Here is a 16,878-nt window from a genome sequence, read left to right on the forward strand (position 1 = left end):
ACATACCCAGATCATCCTCCGAAAGCAAGTCCAGAACACTCCCTTCTATTGTTGGGCTGGCTATTTATACAGTTATGACTATTTCAAGAATTTAATTTGGATTTTTACACTTTACCTTTTGTTCCAGTTAATATTTGAGTAGTTGGAATTCTTCAATATTACTGCCCTGTTGTTTCTGCACTTCTCAACCTATTACCTATATATTTGTTCCTCTTTTTCTCTCTGATGTGGAATCTAAAGCAATGTTTGTTTTAAAATTTAATTACATGCCCTATATTATGTGGTTCCTATAATTGTTTTTTCCATGGCCCTATATGCAGGTTACTTATTATAAAATATAATCTGCACATGACCTTTCTGGCAAATGAGGACTGATCTGTAGCACACTCTACCAGTGTGATTGCCCTTTTATGTGCCTCAGTTCAACTCATAGATGTTCCTTCCACACAGCATACCAATAAATATTTCCTTAACCAATTCTGTCATTCTTCCCCACCACCTCCTTGTTTATTTTTCTACTCATCCTGCCTGAAAACCCTGTAACCAGGAATGAAGAGCTGTCATTTCTGTCTGTTTGCATGCCAGATTTTGCTAATGGCAGCCATACTTTCAAGTGTATATCTGTGCCCTGGGCTGATCTGCCTTATTCAGCAGACTGCTTGTGGTGAAATATATATCACTAATCACTAAACAACTCCTTTGTCTTTTTTCCTAACCATTTCACCTTCCACTCATGCTCACTAACTTTGTCTAGATTTGCCATTTTGCTTTTCTCCTTCTGAATCCATACCCAGATTCCATCCCCTTGCTGAGCTAGTTTAAATGATATCAACAGCACCAGCTGTTCTTTGCCAACATCCTGGAATCGCTCATGCTGAGGAGCTGCCAATCTGATGGACAGGTTGCACCTTCCACAAAATTGGTCTCAGTATTCCAGGTATCTGAAGTCCACCGTTCTGTACTGTCATTCCTGCCACTTGTTGAGCTGCGCTAACCTCTGTTGTGTTCTTGTAGTAGTTTGGAAGATTACAGCTTTTGAGGTGCTATTTTTAAAATTTCCTTTTTCCTGAAATCAACCTGCAAAGCCTCTACCAATGTCATTAGTACATGAGCTTTGGCTGTTCACTTTTCCCTCTGCCTCAAGGTGCTCAGCAGTTGCAGAGATACTTGGCTGCCCTCCTGGTTAGTTAGTTCCCCATCACAACTATTTTTCTGACCCTCTTCCTTCCCACCCCGTACAGCTGGGCCTTCATCTGCACTCCCCAGGGGAACCATCACCCTCCTTATTCACCAGTTGAGTTCCTGTCAGAAAGTGAACTGCTCACAGGAGGCTGCTGTATTACTTGCCCTCTATTAAACTCTCTTAAGCTACAGGATAATCATCTAAGTTATGTCATTTTATAAAGCTCTGTTGGAGGCACACAGTGACTTCAGCTGCTACTTGAGCTCTGAAAGCTGGAGGCGAGTTCCTGCAGCTGATGCAACTTCCTGTACTTGTGGCTGTCCAGGCAGAAGTGTCCTAAGATCTTGCATGAAAAGGATAAAGATTCTACAAGATTGAGTTGCCTTGGGCTGCTAACTAAATCCATCAGAAATAAAACTTAACATTTAAAAGTCACCAACTGTAAACCTATCATTACTTATAGTCCGTAGTTCTAAGTTTAATCAGTTACCTTAAATAAGAGAAATGAATGTGTGAGGGTTCCATTTCTGTGAACCCCTTCGAGCGCTGAAATTCGTCAGTGCGAAGCCCATTAAAAATACAGGTTAAAAATTGTGCATATGCGAGTTTACTTGCAGGTTTTCAATTTTGTTACAAATTACTTTTTGGCTTAAACAAATTTGTAAGTTGTGAACTCACAGATACATAGGATTTATTGTAGTAGGGTTTAACATACCTTCATGTTGCCCTGCAACTTTTAAATATTTTCTAATCAACCTGACGTACCTCTGGAACAAGGGGGACTTGAACCTAGACCTCCTGGTTCAGAAGTGGAGACACTATCCGTACACTACAAGAGCTCTTTCAGCCCTGTAAAGTTGTCATTATAGCTGCTGCCTATTCATTTGAATTGGCCAGGTGTTTACAGAGCCTCCTCTCCTGGGCAGTTGTTAAATGGTCCACCAGGGTTCACAACTGGGTGCAGCAAGACTGAAGCATTCTGTCTGTTGCATAATGCATCTGCCATTTAGAATTCCTGTGATACTGTGTAGCTTGTGCAGACCTATGGTCATTCAACCAAAGTTGGTCACTTGGCTTTATGATAATGGCAGCCTGAGAGAGATACTGGGTGAGCAGTTGGCTTGAACTGTTGCTGTCCTTGTGGTGTAGGTACACCCACAGTGCTGTTAGAGCGGGCATTCTAGGATTTTGATACAGTGACCCTGTAGGCATAGTGAATCAGGATGACCTGTGACATGGAGAGGCACTTCTTTCAATTGGTATTCTCAGTATTTCTTCCAAGTAATGTTCAACACAGAGGCATACTGATTCATCAGCTGAGGAGTGGAGATTAGAATGGAATATTAGAGTCATAGAGATGTACAGCCCGGATACAGACCCTTCAATCCAACTAGTCCATGCCAACCAGATATCCCAACCTAATCAAGTTCCATTTGCCAGCACTTGGCCCATATCCCTCTAAACCCTTCCTATTCATATACCCATCCAGATATCTTTTAAATGTTGCAATTATACCAGCCTCCATCACTTCCTCTGGCAGCTCATTCCATACGTGCACCATCCTCTGTATAAAAAAGTTGCCTCTTAGGTCCCTTCTATATCTTTCCCCTCTCACCCTAAACCTATGCCCTCTAGTTCTGGACTCCCCCACCCCAGGGAAAAGACCTTGTTATTTATCCTATCCGTGCTCCTCATGATTTTGTAAACATCTATGAGGTCACCCCTCAGGCTTTGCTACTCCAGGGAAAATAGCCCCAGCCTGTTCAGCCTCTCCCTATAGCTCAAATCCTCCAACCCTAACAACATCTTTGTAAATCTTTTCTGAACTCTTTCAAGTTTCATAACATCCTTCCTACTATAGGAAGGAGACCAGAATTTCTTGCAATATTCCGAAAGTGGCCTAACCAATGTCCTGCACCGCCGCAACATGACCTCCCAAACCCCGTACTCAATACTCTGACTAATAAAGGAAAGCATACCAAACACTTCTTCACTATCCTATCTACCTGTGAGTCTACTTTCAAGGAGCTATGAACCTGCACTCCAAGCTCTCTTTGTTCAGCAACACTCCCTAGGACCTTACCATTAAGTGTATAAGTCCTGCTCTGATTTGCTTTCCCAAAATGCAGCACCTTTATCTAAATTAAACTCTGTAGATCTGAACCAATTTCCCAAGTAATGAAGAATCAGAGTTGACTATCTCAGAATGAACTCTTATAGCGAGTGAACTCCTGGTTGAGAAAGAAAACTTGATTCCTTTTAAAAGAAATTCTAAATATGAGGATGTGCCCCAATGACATGATTAATAGTTCATTTAAATTTGGTGTCTAATTACAGCCCTGTCATTATTTGTTTTAAATACCAGCTGCTAGTAGTGCTGTGAATTTAATCCTTTCTCCTGATGATTTGCTGAATCCATCTGTGTGGATTGTAGTACCCATCTCCACCTGCAGAGAGTGCTGCTCAAACTGGTACATTTTCAGGAGTCTGCAGGTAAATCACTCAGATTGGCACTTGGTTTACTGTTTGCCTGGAAGGGACTGGGTTCCTTCTTGTGAGTATGACTCCAGCAAGTGACCAGAAATAAATATGTAGTACAGCTATACTAGTATGGGTTATGTGGCACTCTGCTTTACTGCATTGAAGCTCATGACTGTTTAAACATAGCTGTGTTGGATCATCCATGAAGGTTGGGGTCAGTGTAAGGTAAGCCTTACTGCATGGTGTGGTGCAGGAATATAATTTCACAGGGTGGGGAGGAAAGTATGAGGTGGGCTTTGAATCTGTTCTGATGCCGGATTGAGATCTGAACCCCTAATAAAATTGGAAGACACTTGAATTTATTCCTGTGATGTGATTGGGCTACTGTTTCTTCTTCCCTTGCAGCTTTCAGAGAAAGGTAAACCTGACGTCGATATCCAGGGTCTGACGGCTTCCACTATGGAGATCCTGTTGGATTTTGTATATACTGAAACGGTCCATGTCACAGTGGAAAATGTTCAGGAATTGCTTCCCGCGGCCTGTCTCCTCCAACTGAAAGGTTAGTGCTCTTCTCAGTTTCTCTGTTGTTGGGCAGTCCAGGGCTGAGTGTAACCAACAGCTCATCCTGTAAAACAGTATTGCAATGCTGTGTGACATCAATTACCAGCTCATCTCAGGCCTGTCACTCTCTGCAAATAGCATCCTGGTACAGAGGAATCTCAACGATCCGGCATTCGATTATCTGAATTTTGGATTATCCAACAAGATGGCAAGGTCCCGGGGCTTGGTTAAACTGTGTTATCCAGCATTTGATTATCCGAGCAAAATACTCCCCGCCCGTGAGGGGTAATCAAGGTGTCTGTGTATATTGCTGCTTTATCAGTTCTACTGTGGAGAGTGAAAAGAGAACCGTAACTTGTATTTACACTGCACCTTTGCTGACTGCAGGATATGCCAAAGGTATTTATACCTGATGAAATACTTTTTAAAAATAGCTACTTTCACAAAGATAGGAAACACAACCGATTTACATGCAGCAAGGATTGTTTACGTAGTGATAAGCAGTTTTCGTGAGAGTGGGCCAGTGGGGGAGAAAAAAAACTAAAACTTATGACGCCCACTGGTCCAACTCAAAAACTATCGAATTGGAGCTCCAGCACGCCAGTACTTCATTTTCCCCCGAGGACTATTGTTCCCGTCCCTGGTTTTTTTCCCTCTGCGGGACAAATTTTGGCCAAGACCTCAGGAGAATTTCAAATTGTTTGGATTCCTATACATCCACCTGAGATGTTTTGAACCTCAGTTTCATTTCTCTTCTGATAGAATGTACCTCCAACTGTGCAACACTCCCTCAGTACTGCATTGGGTTGTTGGCTCAAGTATTTAGAAATGAGGCTTATATCCATAATGTTCTGCCTTTGACCTAAGAATGCTGGCAGTGAGCCAACCTTGGTCTTTGATTTGCTCCAGATGGTATCACTTTCTTGCTGTGGGTACTGCTACTAAAATAAAATTACAGACTACACAATTGACCGTGTTTGTGTACACACTGTGTGCATATCTTTCACTAGGTGTGAAGCAGGCTTGCTGTGAATTTTTGGAGAGCCAGTTAGACCCATCCAACTGTCTGGGAATCCAGGAATTTGCAGAGACTCACAGCTGTGTGGATCTGATGCAAGCTGCAGAGGTTTTCAGCCAGAAGAACTTTCCAGAAGTTGTCCAACATGAGGAATTCATGCTGCTGAACAAGGGGGAAGTGGAAAAACTCATTCGGTGTGATGAGATTCAGGTAAGGCCTCGACTACAAAGACTGTTAGTTTATGTCAGACAGTGTGTGATAACAAAGGAGAGATCAGGTTTGCAATTGAAGACCCAACCTGTTTTCAGGAGATTTTGTGTCTTGTGTTGCTTGGAGTGTTGATTCAAGATGCTAAATATGAGTCTACAACATATTAAATATGCATTGTGGTTTGGCATCACCTTATACCAGGAGAAAGTGCGGACTGCAGATGCTGGAGATCAGAGCTGAAAATGTGTTGCTGGAAAAGTGCAGCAGGTCAGGCAGCATCCAAGGAGCAGGAGAATCGACGTTTTGGGCATGTTTCCCGAAGAAGGGCTCATGCCCGAAATGTCGATTCTCCCGATCACCTTATACCACACCTGCAACTGCTGACCTTTACCACTTGATGCCACTTTAAGTGCTGCTAATTCCTGACAGTACCTACATTCAGTATTACTAATGCACTTAGAAAGACATTTAACTTTAATCAATGTTCTGTGGGAAAAACTAATCGTGATCCACCAATGAATTTGATGAATACTCAAAACTGCTGTTGGCTACAATATGGATAAAAAGTAAATCCTTCATACAGTATGGGATGTGATAATGTAGCCAAGGAGACTGTTCAGTAAATTTGTGTTAAATTCTTCATCACTTGGAGAAATGTGGCTTGATTATCCACCCAACTCCACTTACAGACAGATACATAGTCAAACGCACACTGCACACGTGCGCCCACACACCCATATGCACACTCCCCCTCCACACGTCAGCACACACCTACATGCTACAACCCAAACACTCTCCCCTACACACTCTCCCATACACACTTTCCCATCTACTCCACATGCTTCCCATCCCACACCCCCCCCCCCACTCCCCACACACTCGCACTCCATACACCTACCAGACTCTCCAGACAACTCACACCCTGACCCCACACACCTCTTATCCCCCCCCACCCCGACAACCTACACATCACCCATGCCACCCATACCACACCCAACCAACCACACTGCCTCACATACCACCCACACACCCCTGTACCCCTAGACCTGCAGTTATCATCTAATTGGTGTGGGACTCATGACTGTTACTGGAGTTGAATGTTGATATGTGTGGAGCTTCAGTACTAGCACCCTGTTGTACAATGAGTTGCTGTCTGGGTTCTGATATGCTGCTGCTGTTCCAGGTCGATTCAGAAGAACCAGTGTTTGAAGCAGTATTAAACTGGGTAAAACATTCCAAGAAAGAACGAGAGGAATTCCTACCAGATCTGCTGCAATATGTACGAATGCCATTGCTTACTCCGAGATACATTACAGATGTAATCGATGCTGAGGTATGAGCCCTGTCTAAGTGTACTGCTATCACTTGTTACTCCTGATGTTTGTGAGGCAACTGTATGCTTTATTTGGGTTAAAAATATAATTCTACCAATTAAAACCTATCCTTCCCCCATATTTATTCCTATACTCCCATTTGTCCCCTCTATTAATTAGTGTGCCTGCTTCTCATGAATTCACTGTTCACTGGTGCCCATTTCTCAATTAATTTCTCTGCTGCTCTGCAAATGTATTTGTTTATCGAGGTCTACTTTGCAGTGAGGCAGTGCCCATTGATATCTGTGTGTTGTCTGTGCTTTGATGGATCTGCTTTGTTTTTCCTCTTGTCGTTAGAAGGCATTAATATTTTGTTCTAAGCTAACTTCAGTTTATTGCTGTTGCCATTGAATATGGGTGGATGTAATGCTCTTGTCTGTTTAAAACCAATATATGTCAAAAACAAATGGTTGGATTTCAGCTGCACCTAGTGTGCAGGTAACATATGGCCCAAGAGAGAACTGGTTAGTATTTGGTGAAGATGTACATTTGGATTCTGCAATTGTTTAAAATTTGTTAATCTCAAGAGGTAGGGTAAATTGACTTTATTTTTAGAATTTTCTAGGTTGTTTAACTGCAGTGGAATTGTCACAGCTGCTAATGTGAGCATAACTTTCAGAACAGATTGTTTGTTTGTTTGTTTGTTTGTTTGTTTGTTTGTTTGTTTGTTTTTTATTTAGCTTTGTATTCCGAGTATCAAACCAAAGCTTCAAGGGTGATTTGTGTAATTGTATTCACGGGTGGGTATGGGCAAAGTCGGGTTTATGGAGTTAGATCGCAGAATGGTGGAACAGATGGAGGGGCAAACTGTCTCGGTGCCTTTAGCCATATAACAGCAGCATGACCATCTTACTCATGTGGTTCATGTGTGTCATAAATCTATCACCTCTAAGGCAATTATGGACGGTCAATAAAGCTGACCTTGTCGGCAATGCTCACATCTTAAGAGCAATTGGCATCCATTAGTCTCGTGAGACCATGGATCTGTGCTGGGGAAGTCTTGCTTAAACCTTTGTTAGTAAAGCAGTGTCTGTTGTGGCTGTAGAGGCTCACACAGGAGTGGCAGTCTCCACTGCAGCAACTGCACTGGAAGGTGCTGTCCTCCGGTGTTGTCTTGGTGCTGTCTTATCGGCGGGTGTGCTTTTCTTCAGCAGCAATCCTCCGCTTTTCCTCTCCTTCTTTTAGACCTCTGTGTAATTCCAGCCTCCAGTGAGAGCGATCCCTTGCAATGTCCTCCCACATCTCAACATTCATGTTCAGTGACTTCATTTCTGTCTGTGCAGACATCTTTTGAAGTGCAGATGGGGCCGCCCTTGTGCTGCTCTCTTGCCGGAGGCCAGTCCCCATTGTGACATGGGATGTACGTGGCCCAGCCAGTGAAGATGACATTGTTGGAGCAGGGTGAAGAGGCTGGGTGTCTGGGCACAGGCCAGGACCTTATTGTTGGTGACTCGGTCGGTCCACTTGATGTCCAAGATGTGTCTCGGGCTGCGAAAGTGGAAGGTGTGGAGATGCCGCTCTTGTCTGGAGTAGAGGCTCCAGGTCTCGCTGCCGTAACAGTGTGCTGAGGAGACAGGCCCTGTAGACTGCAACATGGGTCTGTGTAGTCAGCTTTCTATTCTCCTAGATACACTTTGTCAGCCTGACGAATATTGAGGCTCCTCGTCCGATCCATCTGTTGATCTTGGAGTTTAGGGAGAGACTGTTCGTAATGGTGGAACCAAGGTATGTAAACTCGTGGACTACCTCCAGCTAGTAATTGTTGTTGGTAATGGCAGGGGGTTGCTCATCGCCTTGTCCCAACATGTTAGTCGTCTTCAGGCTGATGGTCAAGCTGAAGTCCTGGCAGGCTCTTAAGAAGCTGTCCATGAGGCATTGCAGTTGCTTTTCTGAGTGTGTTGCCCATGCAGCGTTGTCTGCAAACATGTCCCTGATGAGTCTCCCGAAATGAGGCTTTCGCCCTCAGCTGGGACAGACTGAACAGCTTCCTGTCTGATCTGGTGGAGGTAGACACCATCAGTTGATGTTCCAAAGGCGTGCTTCAGCGTGACTGCAAAGAAGATACTGAACAAGGTGGAGGCAAACGTACAGCCCTGTTTCACACCACTGCGAATGTTGAAGAAGAATGAGAAACTGAACGACATCCTTCATGTCTGTGTGGAATCACTGAATTATCCTGAGCAGCCTTGGGGGATAACCAATCCCAGTGAGGAATTTTAATATGCTGCCTTTGCTCACAAAGTCGAAGGCCTTCGTGAGGTCAACAAAGACGACATAGAGTAGTTGTTTTTGCTCTCTGCATTTCTCTTATAGCTGTCGAAGGGCGATCATGTCCATGGTGGAGCGTTCTGACCTGAAATCGCACTGAGACTCAGGATATATCCTTTCAGTGATTTTTCTGCAGTCTGTTCAGGACCACGTAGGTGAAGACCTTCCCAACAATGCTCAACGCAGAGATTCCCCTATAATTGTTACAGTCGCTTCTGTCTCCTTTATTCTTATATAGGGTGACAATGTTGTAGTCTCTCATGTCTTGCTCCCTCTCTCCAGCACCAGCGCAGTAGTTTGGTGCAGGTAGTTAGCAGGACGCCCTTTGCACGCTTGATGCCATCCAGTCCTGGTGCCTTCCCAGTGGGCAGACTGTCAATTGCTTTACTCAGCTCTTCCGCAGTCGGCAATGTATCCAGTTCCTCCATGACAGGCAGGCATTCCACTGTGTCGAGCACGCTACCAGAGATGCTGTTTTCTCTGGAGTAGATTTAGGAGTAATGCCCCACCCATCTCTCCATCTGCTTGCTTGCCTTTGACTTTGTTGATCTCACCTGTTATGGTTTTCAGTGGGACTGTCTTGCTTTCGGTTGGACCGATGGTCGTCTTGATCCCCTTGTACACTCCACAGATGTTGCCTATGTTAAATGATGACTGAATGCTTTTGCATAGTTGTAGCCAGTCATCATTTGCACAAGGCTGTTTTTCTGGGCCTTGCCTCTTGCTGTTCTTGGCTCTTCCAGTATTTTCTGGGTGGGGCTGTGTTTGTGCTCTAGTAGTGCAACGCGCTTTGCCTTGATGGCTATAGTGACCTTACATGAGCTCATTTCAAATCAGTCCTGTGTCTTTCACTGTTTCTTCCCAAAGGCCTTGAATGCAGTGCTGTGGATAGTGTCCCTGAGAGAGTCTCATCTCTGCTGAGCATCTCCTTCTGGACGGTCTGCAAGGAGCACATCTTCCAGTGACTTGAACTCTCCCAGTTTGTCTGGGTGTTGGGTCTTACTGGCATCGATGTGCTGCTTGCATTGAGACTTGGCGTAGAGCATCTACTTTGGCTAAAGTCTGATCTTGCAGCAAACCAGAGAGTGATCCGTGTTGCAGTCGGCACTCTGAAATGAGTGAGTCATGACCTCGTTTCTCAGGTGGCGGTGTTAGTGTTTGGTGCAGGGCTGTTGCCAGGACACTTTGCACTGAGCTTTGGTCTGGGAGTAGGTGTTGGTGACACACAGTTCATGCAATGTGCAAAGCTCGAGCAGTCGTTGGCCATTGTCATTCATACTGCCAATCTCATACTGCCCCAGGCAGCATGGCCAAGACTTGTTGTCGGCACCCACTCTGGCATTGAGGTCACCAAGTAGCAACAATTGTTCCTGACTTGGGATCCTCTGTACTATCATTGAGAACTGGTCATAGAACTTGTCCTTGGTGTCTTGTGTAGAGGGTTGGGGCACAGATGCTGACAAGGTTGACCGGCCTATCGGTTGTGTGGAGTCGAAGTGAGAAAATCTGCTCCGTCCAGTTCTTGCTAGGCTCTACTATCTTCAGCAGAGAGTTAGCCTCAGCACAGCTGACACCATGCTTTCTCGGCTCATCGGAGCCCTTCCCCTGCCAGAAGAAGGTATTATAGTCTCTCTCACGTAGGCTTCCTGATTCTGCGAGGCATGTCCCCCTTGGAGCATTGCGATGTCCACTTGGAGTCTCAGCAGTTCGTTGTTAATCACTGCTGTCTTGCGTGTGTTGCTGATCTCTCGAAGGTCATCTGATATACCGGTGGTCATGGTCGGTATATTCCAGCATCCTAGTCTGAGTTCTGGCTTCATTCTTTGTGTTCCTGTCATGTTCGGTGTAATGTTTACAGGCTGCAGTTCAGGCTATTTGTATCCTAAGCCCCACGTACCCAGTCATTGTGGTGGGTCAGCACCTAGTTGGCTGGGGGCTGCCCAACTTGAGGCAGGTAGTAGCTGTCCAGTGAGGAACGATGGCCTGTCCCTCTGTCGAAAGCAATTCCCGGCGCCTTGCTCTACACCAATCGAGTGCAGGCTTATAACCAGTAGTGTGATGCTTTCCCTGTTGTGCAGTTGCAGTTAGGCAATGCTGGAGTGCCCTCTCCAGGGCACAGGCCTGGGCAAGGTTATGTGGAAGACCATCAGTTGCCCATGCAGCAGGTCTCTCCCCTCTATGGCACCAATGTTGTCCAAGGGAAAGGCAAGGGCCCGATACTGCTTGGCACCAGTGTCGTTGCAGGAGTTAGCAGATCGAGGTTGAAGCAAACGTCTGACTGCCTGAGGAGTTCCAGCTCCAGATTTATTCTCTATTTCCTCCTGAAGCCTTTCCCACAAGTGGGTATGGCCGTAAGGCAGCAGAAGTTTGAAATCAGAGTTCCTCAACCTCCCCCCAGTAAAAACACATCCCTCCCTCACCACCTCCCCCCCCCCCCCCCCCCCCCCACCCCAGTAAAAACATATCCCTCCCTCCCTCAGCAAAAACATCCTTTTCCTTCACCATCCCTCCCCCGCCCCCCCAGTAAAAATACTGCACTCCCTCACCCTCTCTGCAGTAAAAACATATCCCTCCCTCACCACCCACCCCCAATTAAAAACATGCCTCTCCCCCACCCCCCCAATAAAAACATATCCCTCCCTCACCACCTATTTCCCCCTTCACCACCCCCCAAGTATATGTAAGGTATAGACAGGATAGATCAAGTGAATCCTTGGAGTATAAAGGAAGTAGGAGCATACTTAAGAGGGAAATCAGGAGGGCAAAAAGGGGACATGAGATAGCTTTGGCAAATTGAGTTAAGGAGAATCCAAAGGGTTTTTACAAATGCATTTAAGGACAAAGGATAACTAGGGCTGAAAATGTGTTGCTGGAAAAGTGCAGCAGGTCAGGCAGCATCCAAGGAGCAGGAGAATCGACGTTTCGAGCATGAGCCCTTCTTCAGGAATGAGGAAAGTGTTCCAAGCAGGCTAAGATAAAAGGTAGGGAGGAGGGACTTGGGGGAGGGGCGTTGGAAATGCGATAGGTGGAAGGAGGTTAAGGTGAGGGCCCCTCAAAGATCAGCAAGGCAGCCTTTGTGTGGAGCTGCAGGAAATGGGGGAGATACTAAATGAATATTTTGCATCAGTATTTACTGTGGAAAAGGATATGGAAGATATAGACTGTAGGGAAATAGATGGTGACATCTTGCAAAATGTCCAGATTAGAGAGGAGGAAGTGCTGGATATCTTGAAACGGGTAAAGGTGGATAAGTCCCCAGGACCTGATCAGGTGTACCTGAGAACTCTGTGGGAAGCTAGAGAAGTGATTGCTGGGCCTCTTGCTGAGATATTTGTACCATCGATGGTCACAGGTGAGGTGCTGGAAGATTGGAGGTTGGCTAACATGGTGCCACTGTTTAAGAAGGATGGTCAGGACAAACCAGGGAACTATAGACCAGTGAGCCTGACCTCGGTGGTGGGCAAGTTGTTGGAGGGAATCCTGAGGGACAGGATGTGCATGTATTTGGAAAGACCAGGACTGATTATGGATAGTCAACATGGCTTTGTGCATGAGATATCATGTCTCACAAACTTGATTGACGTTTTTGAAGAAGTAACAAAGAAGATTGATGAGGGCAGAGTGGTAGATGTGATCTATATGGACTTCAGTAATGCGTTTGACAAGGTTCACCATGGGAAACTGGTTAGTAAAGTTAGACCTCATGGAATACAGGGAGAACTAGCCATTTGGATACAGAGCTGGCTCAAAGGTAGAAGACAGAGGGTGGTGATGGAGGGTTGGTTTTTCAGACTGGAGGCCTGTGACCAGTGGAGTGCCACAAGGATCGGTGCTGGGTCCCCTACTTTTTATCATTTACATAAATGATTTGGATGCGAGCATAAGAGGTACAGTCAGTAAGTTTGCAGATGACAACAAAATTGGGGGTGTAGTGGACAGCGAAGAGGGTTACCTCCGATTACAACAGGATCTGGACCAGATGGGCCAATGGGCTGAGAAGTGGCAGATGGAGTTTAATTCCGATAAATGCGAGGTGCTGCAGTTTGGGAAAGCAAATCTTAGCAGGACATATACACTTAATGGTAAGGTCCTAGGGAGTGTTGCTGAACAAAGAGACCTTGGAGTGCAGGTTCATAGCTCCTTGAAAGTGGAGTCGCAAGTAGATAGGATAGTAAAGAAGCCGTTTGGTATGCTTTCCTTTATTGGTCAGAGTATTGAGTACAGGAGTTGAAAGGTCATGTTGCGGCTGTACAGGACGTTGGTTAGGCCACTGTTGGAATATTGCGTGCAATTCTGATCTCCTTCCTATCGCAAAGATGTTGTGAAACCTGAAAGGGTTCAGAAAAGATTTACAAGGATGTTGCCAGTGTTGGAGGATTTGAGCTACAGGGAGAGGCTGAACAGGCTGGGGCTGTTTTCCCTGGAGCGTCGGAAGCTGAGGGGTGACCTTATAGAGGTTTACAAAATTAGAGGGGCATGGACAGGATAGATAGACAAAGTATTTTCCCTGGGGTGGGGGAGTCCAGAACAAGAGGGCATAGGTTTAGGGTGAGAAGGGAAAGATATAAAAGAGACCTAAGGGGCAACTTTTTCATGCAGAGGGTGGTACGTGTATGGAATGAGCGACCAGAGGATGTGGTGGAGGCTGGTACAATTGCAACATTTAAGAGGCATTTGGATGGTTATATGAGTAAGAAGGGTTTGGAGGGAAATGGGCTAGGTGCTGGCAGGTGGGACTAGATTGGGTTGGGATATCTGGTCGGCATGGACAGGTTGGACCGAAGGGTCTGTTTCCGTGCTGTACATCTCTATGACTCTAAAGCCCTCCCTCCCCACACTTCCAGTAAAAACATCCCCCCTCCCTCACCACCCCCACTGTAAAACATATCCCTCCCTAAGTAAGGCTCCATCCCCCGATGCAAAGTGGCGGATGACGTAACTGTGGATGGAGAGGACCTGGCACTCAGGCTCTGGCAGCACCATGGGGAAAGGCCTGGGCGAGGGGCCCTGTGAGCGGCTCGGGGACACAGGCCGGACCCGGGGCTCTGTCTGTCACTCCGTGCCTGTGTCAGAATGGATATATAAAAACACCTGTCTTCCTATTGCTTGCTGTGCATTAAGATAAAGTTTGTGATTCACATACGACATTTATTGATCTCTTGCTTTTTAATAAGCATTTTGCTTTTCTATTCTTCCAATGGATAATTTGATCCCTCTTATGATACTGTTATTATTAGATTTAAATAATTTCCTCAAGCTACAGTCTCTCTGTCATCTTACTGCCCAAGGTGTCTCTTTATCACAACTTACTTTCCCACCTCTCCTTGTACTATCAGTAAATTTAGATGTACCTCAGCATGGACTCTGTGGGCTGAATGGCCTCCTTTTGAGCCATTATAACTCTATTAATCCTTCCCTGATTCATTGATAGGCATTGTATATAGATGATTCTTGTGGAACTCCACTAGCTATGCCGTGTTTTGTCTGCACAGTTGTTTTTGTCCATTAACTAGTCCAGAATAAATGCCAATGTCACTCCGAATCCCATGATCCCTAATCTTGTGTAATCTTCTATGTGACACCTTATCAAAAGTCCAAATGTAAAACATTCGCTATATCCCACTGAGCTACCTTGCTCGTTACACCCACACACACTCTTTAATATGTTTGTCAAGCATGATTAAGTGCCTCAATACTACTCCCCAATGACAAATTCCAACATTGCTCCTTCCACTATTGTCAGGCTAAGTGTAGTTTGTTTTCTCTGTCCTGCTTTCTTGAATCGCAAAATTGCATTTTACTGTTTGAATCCAAGAAGAGCATTCTGGAATCGAGAATACTTGAAATAAAAGCTGTTGAGTTCACGATCTCTAAACACGCCTTCTGAAACCAAAATATGTCATTTTTGGGGGATTTTTCCAGTACTTTTTCTTCACCAGTATTTACTTTCAACTTTTGTTCTGATGAGATATTTGATTCCTAGAATGTTCTTTGAATGAAAACAAGCATGCGATGTACAAAGTCCAGGCTAATCACATTCTGTAAACATAATCCACACTTGTAGTCTAATCCACGTGACTGGACAAGGAGTCTGATTTTACATATTCATCAAACAGGAATGCTCCAGGGTTACCTTCTAGACATGTTAGCTTAAAATCAGTCAGGCTCTGAGCAGTTCAAAGCAAGTTTTGAGAGTAAAAACCAAGGTGAGAGTTTTCTGCCCGTCAGGATCTATAAAAATGTTTGGTTGACCAGTGAAGTAATCTAACTCTGGAGAAGGATCAGGCCAAGGCCATCCTTGGTGCTGGCGAGTTCTATACTGCCTCAGTACATAGGACCGTAACAGCAAGTTAACAGGGGTGTGATTGTGGACTGCGATTGTGTAGCTGTCAGACATTGAAAATGCATCTCATGCCAACTGGAAGCCTATTTTGGGTCAGTCAGGTACCTGACTTGCGGAAATCCACATGTATTTCTGTGTCTCCAAACATAGAAAATTCCTCTTTTTTTTTTTGGGTGGGGGTGGGAAGAGGGAGAGTAGGGATATAATAAGATGGAAAACCAGGAGAACAGATACTGGGTAACAGCATAGGACTAAATCTAACATTCAAAGCCTTGTATAGAGCAGTGAAAATCTTCCCTAACTGCACACAATTTGTGTTTTTCCTTCATTTAAACTGACCCAGAATGGCATTAATGAAAAAGAAGAAACAGAGGTAAAAAATATATGAATTAATGGTGTATTATTACAGATTTTACTGTGAAATACAATAAAATAGAGTGAAAAGCTTCCATTTGTTGCCATAAATCAATGCCATTTTGATAGTTTAAGAATTAGAGATAATGAAAAGAGGAGCAAATTACTGCAAATGCTCTTTATAGGATATGTGAAACTATCCTTGTTCCAGTCTTACATGCAGCACTGCTACTTGGCCGCTATCTTAGCCAATGTGTTCCTTTTAAAATTGTGTTCCTCAAAGTTGAAAAAGAATGATTTAGGATGGAACTGTGTGAGTGAGTAGGAGGAGTCCGTGATGAGCCACTGAATGCCTATAGGTTGACAAAAGCGGAGAGGCAAAACCACATTAAACTGTGGGAAAGACAGACAGTTCAGGGGCTTCACATCAGGAGTAAAGTATTGATGACCAGTATATTCAATCTTAAGAAAAGGCTTTTTTCTGTGGCTGTCTTATTTTCAAAGACGTTTTTAGGAGTTTTTGTTAGTTCTTGGGTTCTGTTTTAAATGATATAATGAGGTGTTTCTCTTGGACTGTGGGTAGGGTAGTTTCCTGTAATTATCTAGTCAAGTCTGATTCCTGTAATAATTGAGATGAAGGAATCTGTTTAATGATTTGCTTCCCGGGGCATTTCAATTGACAAATCAGTGTTGTGCTTTGAGATTATTTGCCCTTTTACCAGCAGGTGGTATCAGTCGATCCAAGGTTTCAATTTTCCACATTAATTTGGTTTATGCTGATTCTAGTTTGTTCTGCAGAATGGTAGAGTGGACATTTTACATAACTGCGTGAAAGTGGAAATGAACAGTGTTAGTTGAGATTTTTATGTCTTTATCCAGCCCCTGATTCGGTATAGCCTTCAGTGCCGGGATCTGGTGGATGAAGCCAAGAAATTTCATCTGAGACCCGAAATCCGTACACAGATGCAGAGTCCCAGGACTAGACCAAGGTTGGGTAAGTGTCACTGAACAGTTAGGTAATTCTTGCGTTCGTTTTGGAGTCTATTCTTTATTCAAGGTTTATTAAGTAATCTATGGGGATAAAAGT

General features: G+C 44.6%; 1 protein-coding gene across 4 annotated transcripts in view; it reads left to right on the top strand.

Moving 5' to 3' along the window:
• Positions 1–16,878, top strand: part of klhl12 (kelch-like family member 12) — a 53,022-nt gene that overhangs the window by 4,732 nt on the left and 31,412 nt on the right. For all 4 annotated transcript variants that reach the window (XM_072563453.1, XM_072563454.1, XM_072563455.1 and 1 more), the window contains 4 exons: positions 4,070–4,223; positions 5,236–5,453; positions 6,637–6,786; positions 16,671–16,785. In XM_072563453.1, the coding sequence (XP_072419554.1) occupies positions 4,070–4,223; positions 5,236–5,453; positions 6,637–6,786; positions 16,671–16,785 (637 nt within the window). The remainder of the gene's footprint in view (positions 1–4,069; positions 4,224–5,235; positions 5,454–6,636; positions 6,787–16,670; positions 16,786–16,878) is intronic.

The sequence above is a fragment of the Chiloscyllium punctatum genome, chromosome 45, assembly GCF_047496795.1.
Source record: "Chiloscyllium punctatum isolate Juve2018m chromosome 45, sChiPun1.3, whole genome shotgun sequence".
NCBI classification, from domain to species: Eukaryota; Metazoa; Chordata; class Chondrichthyes; order Orectolobiformes; family Hemiscylliidae; genus Chiloscyllium; species Chiloscyllium punctatum.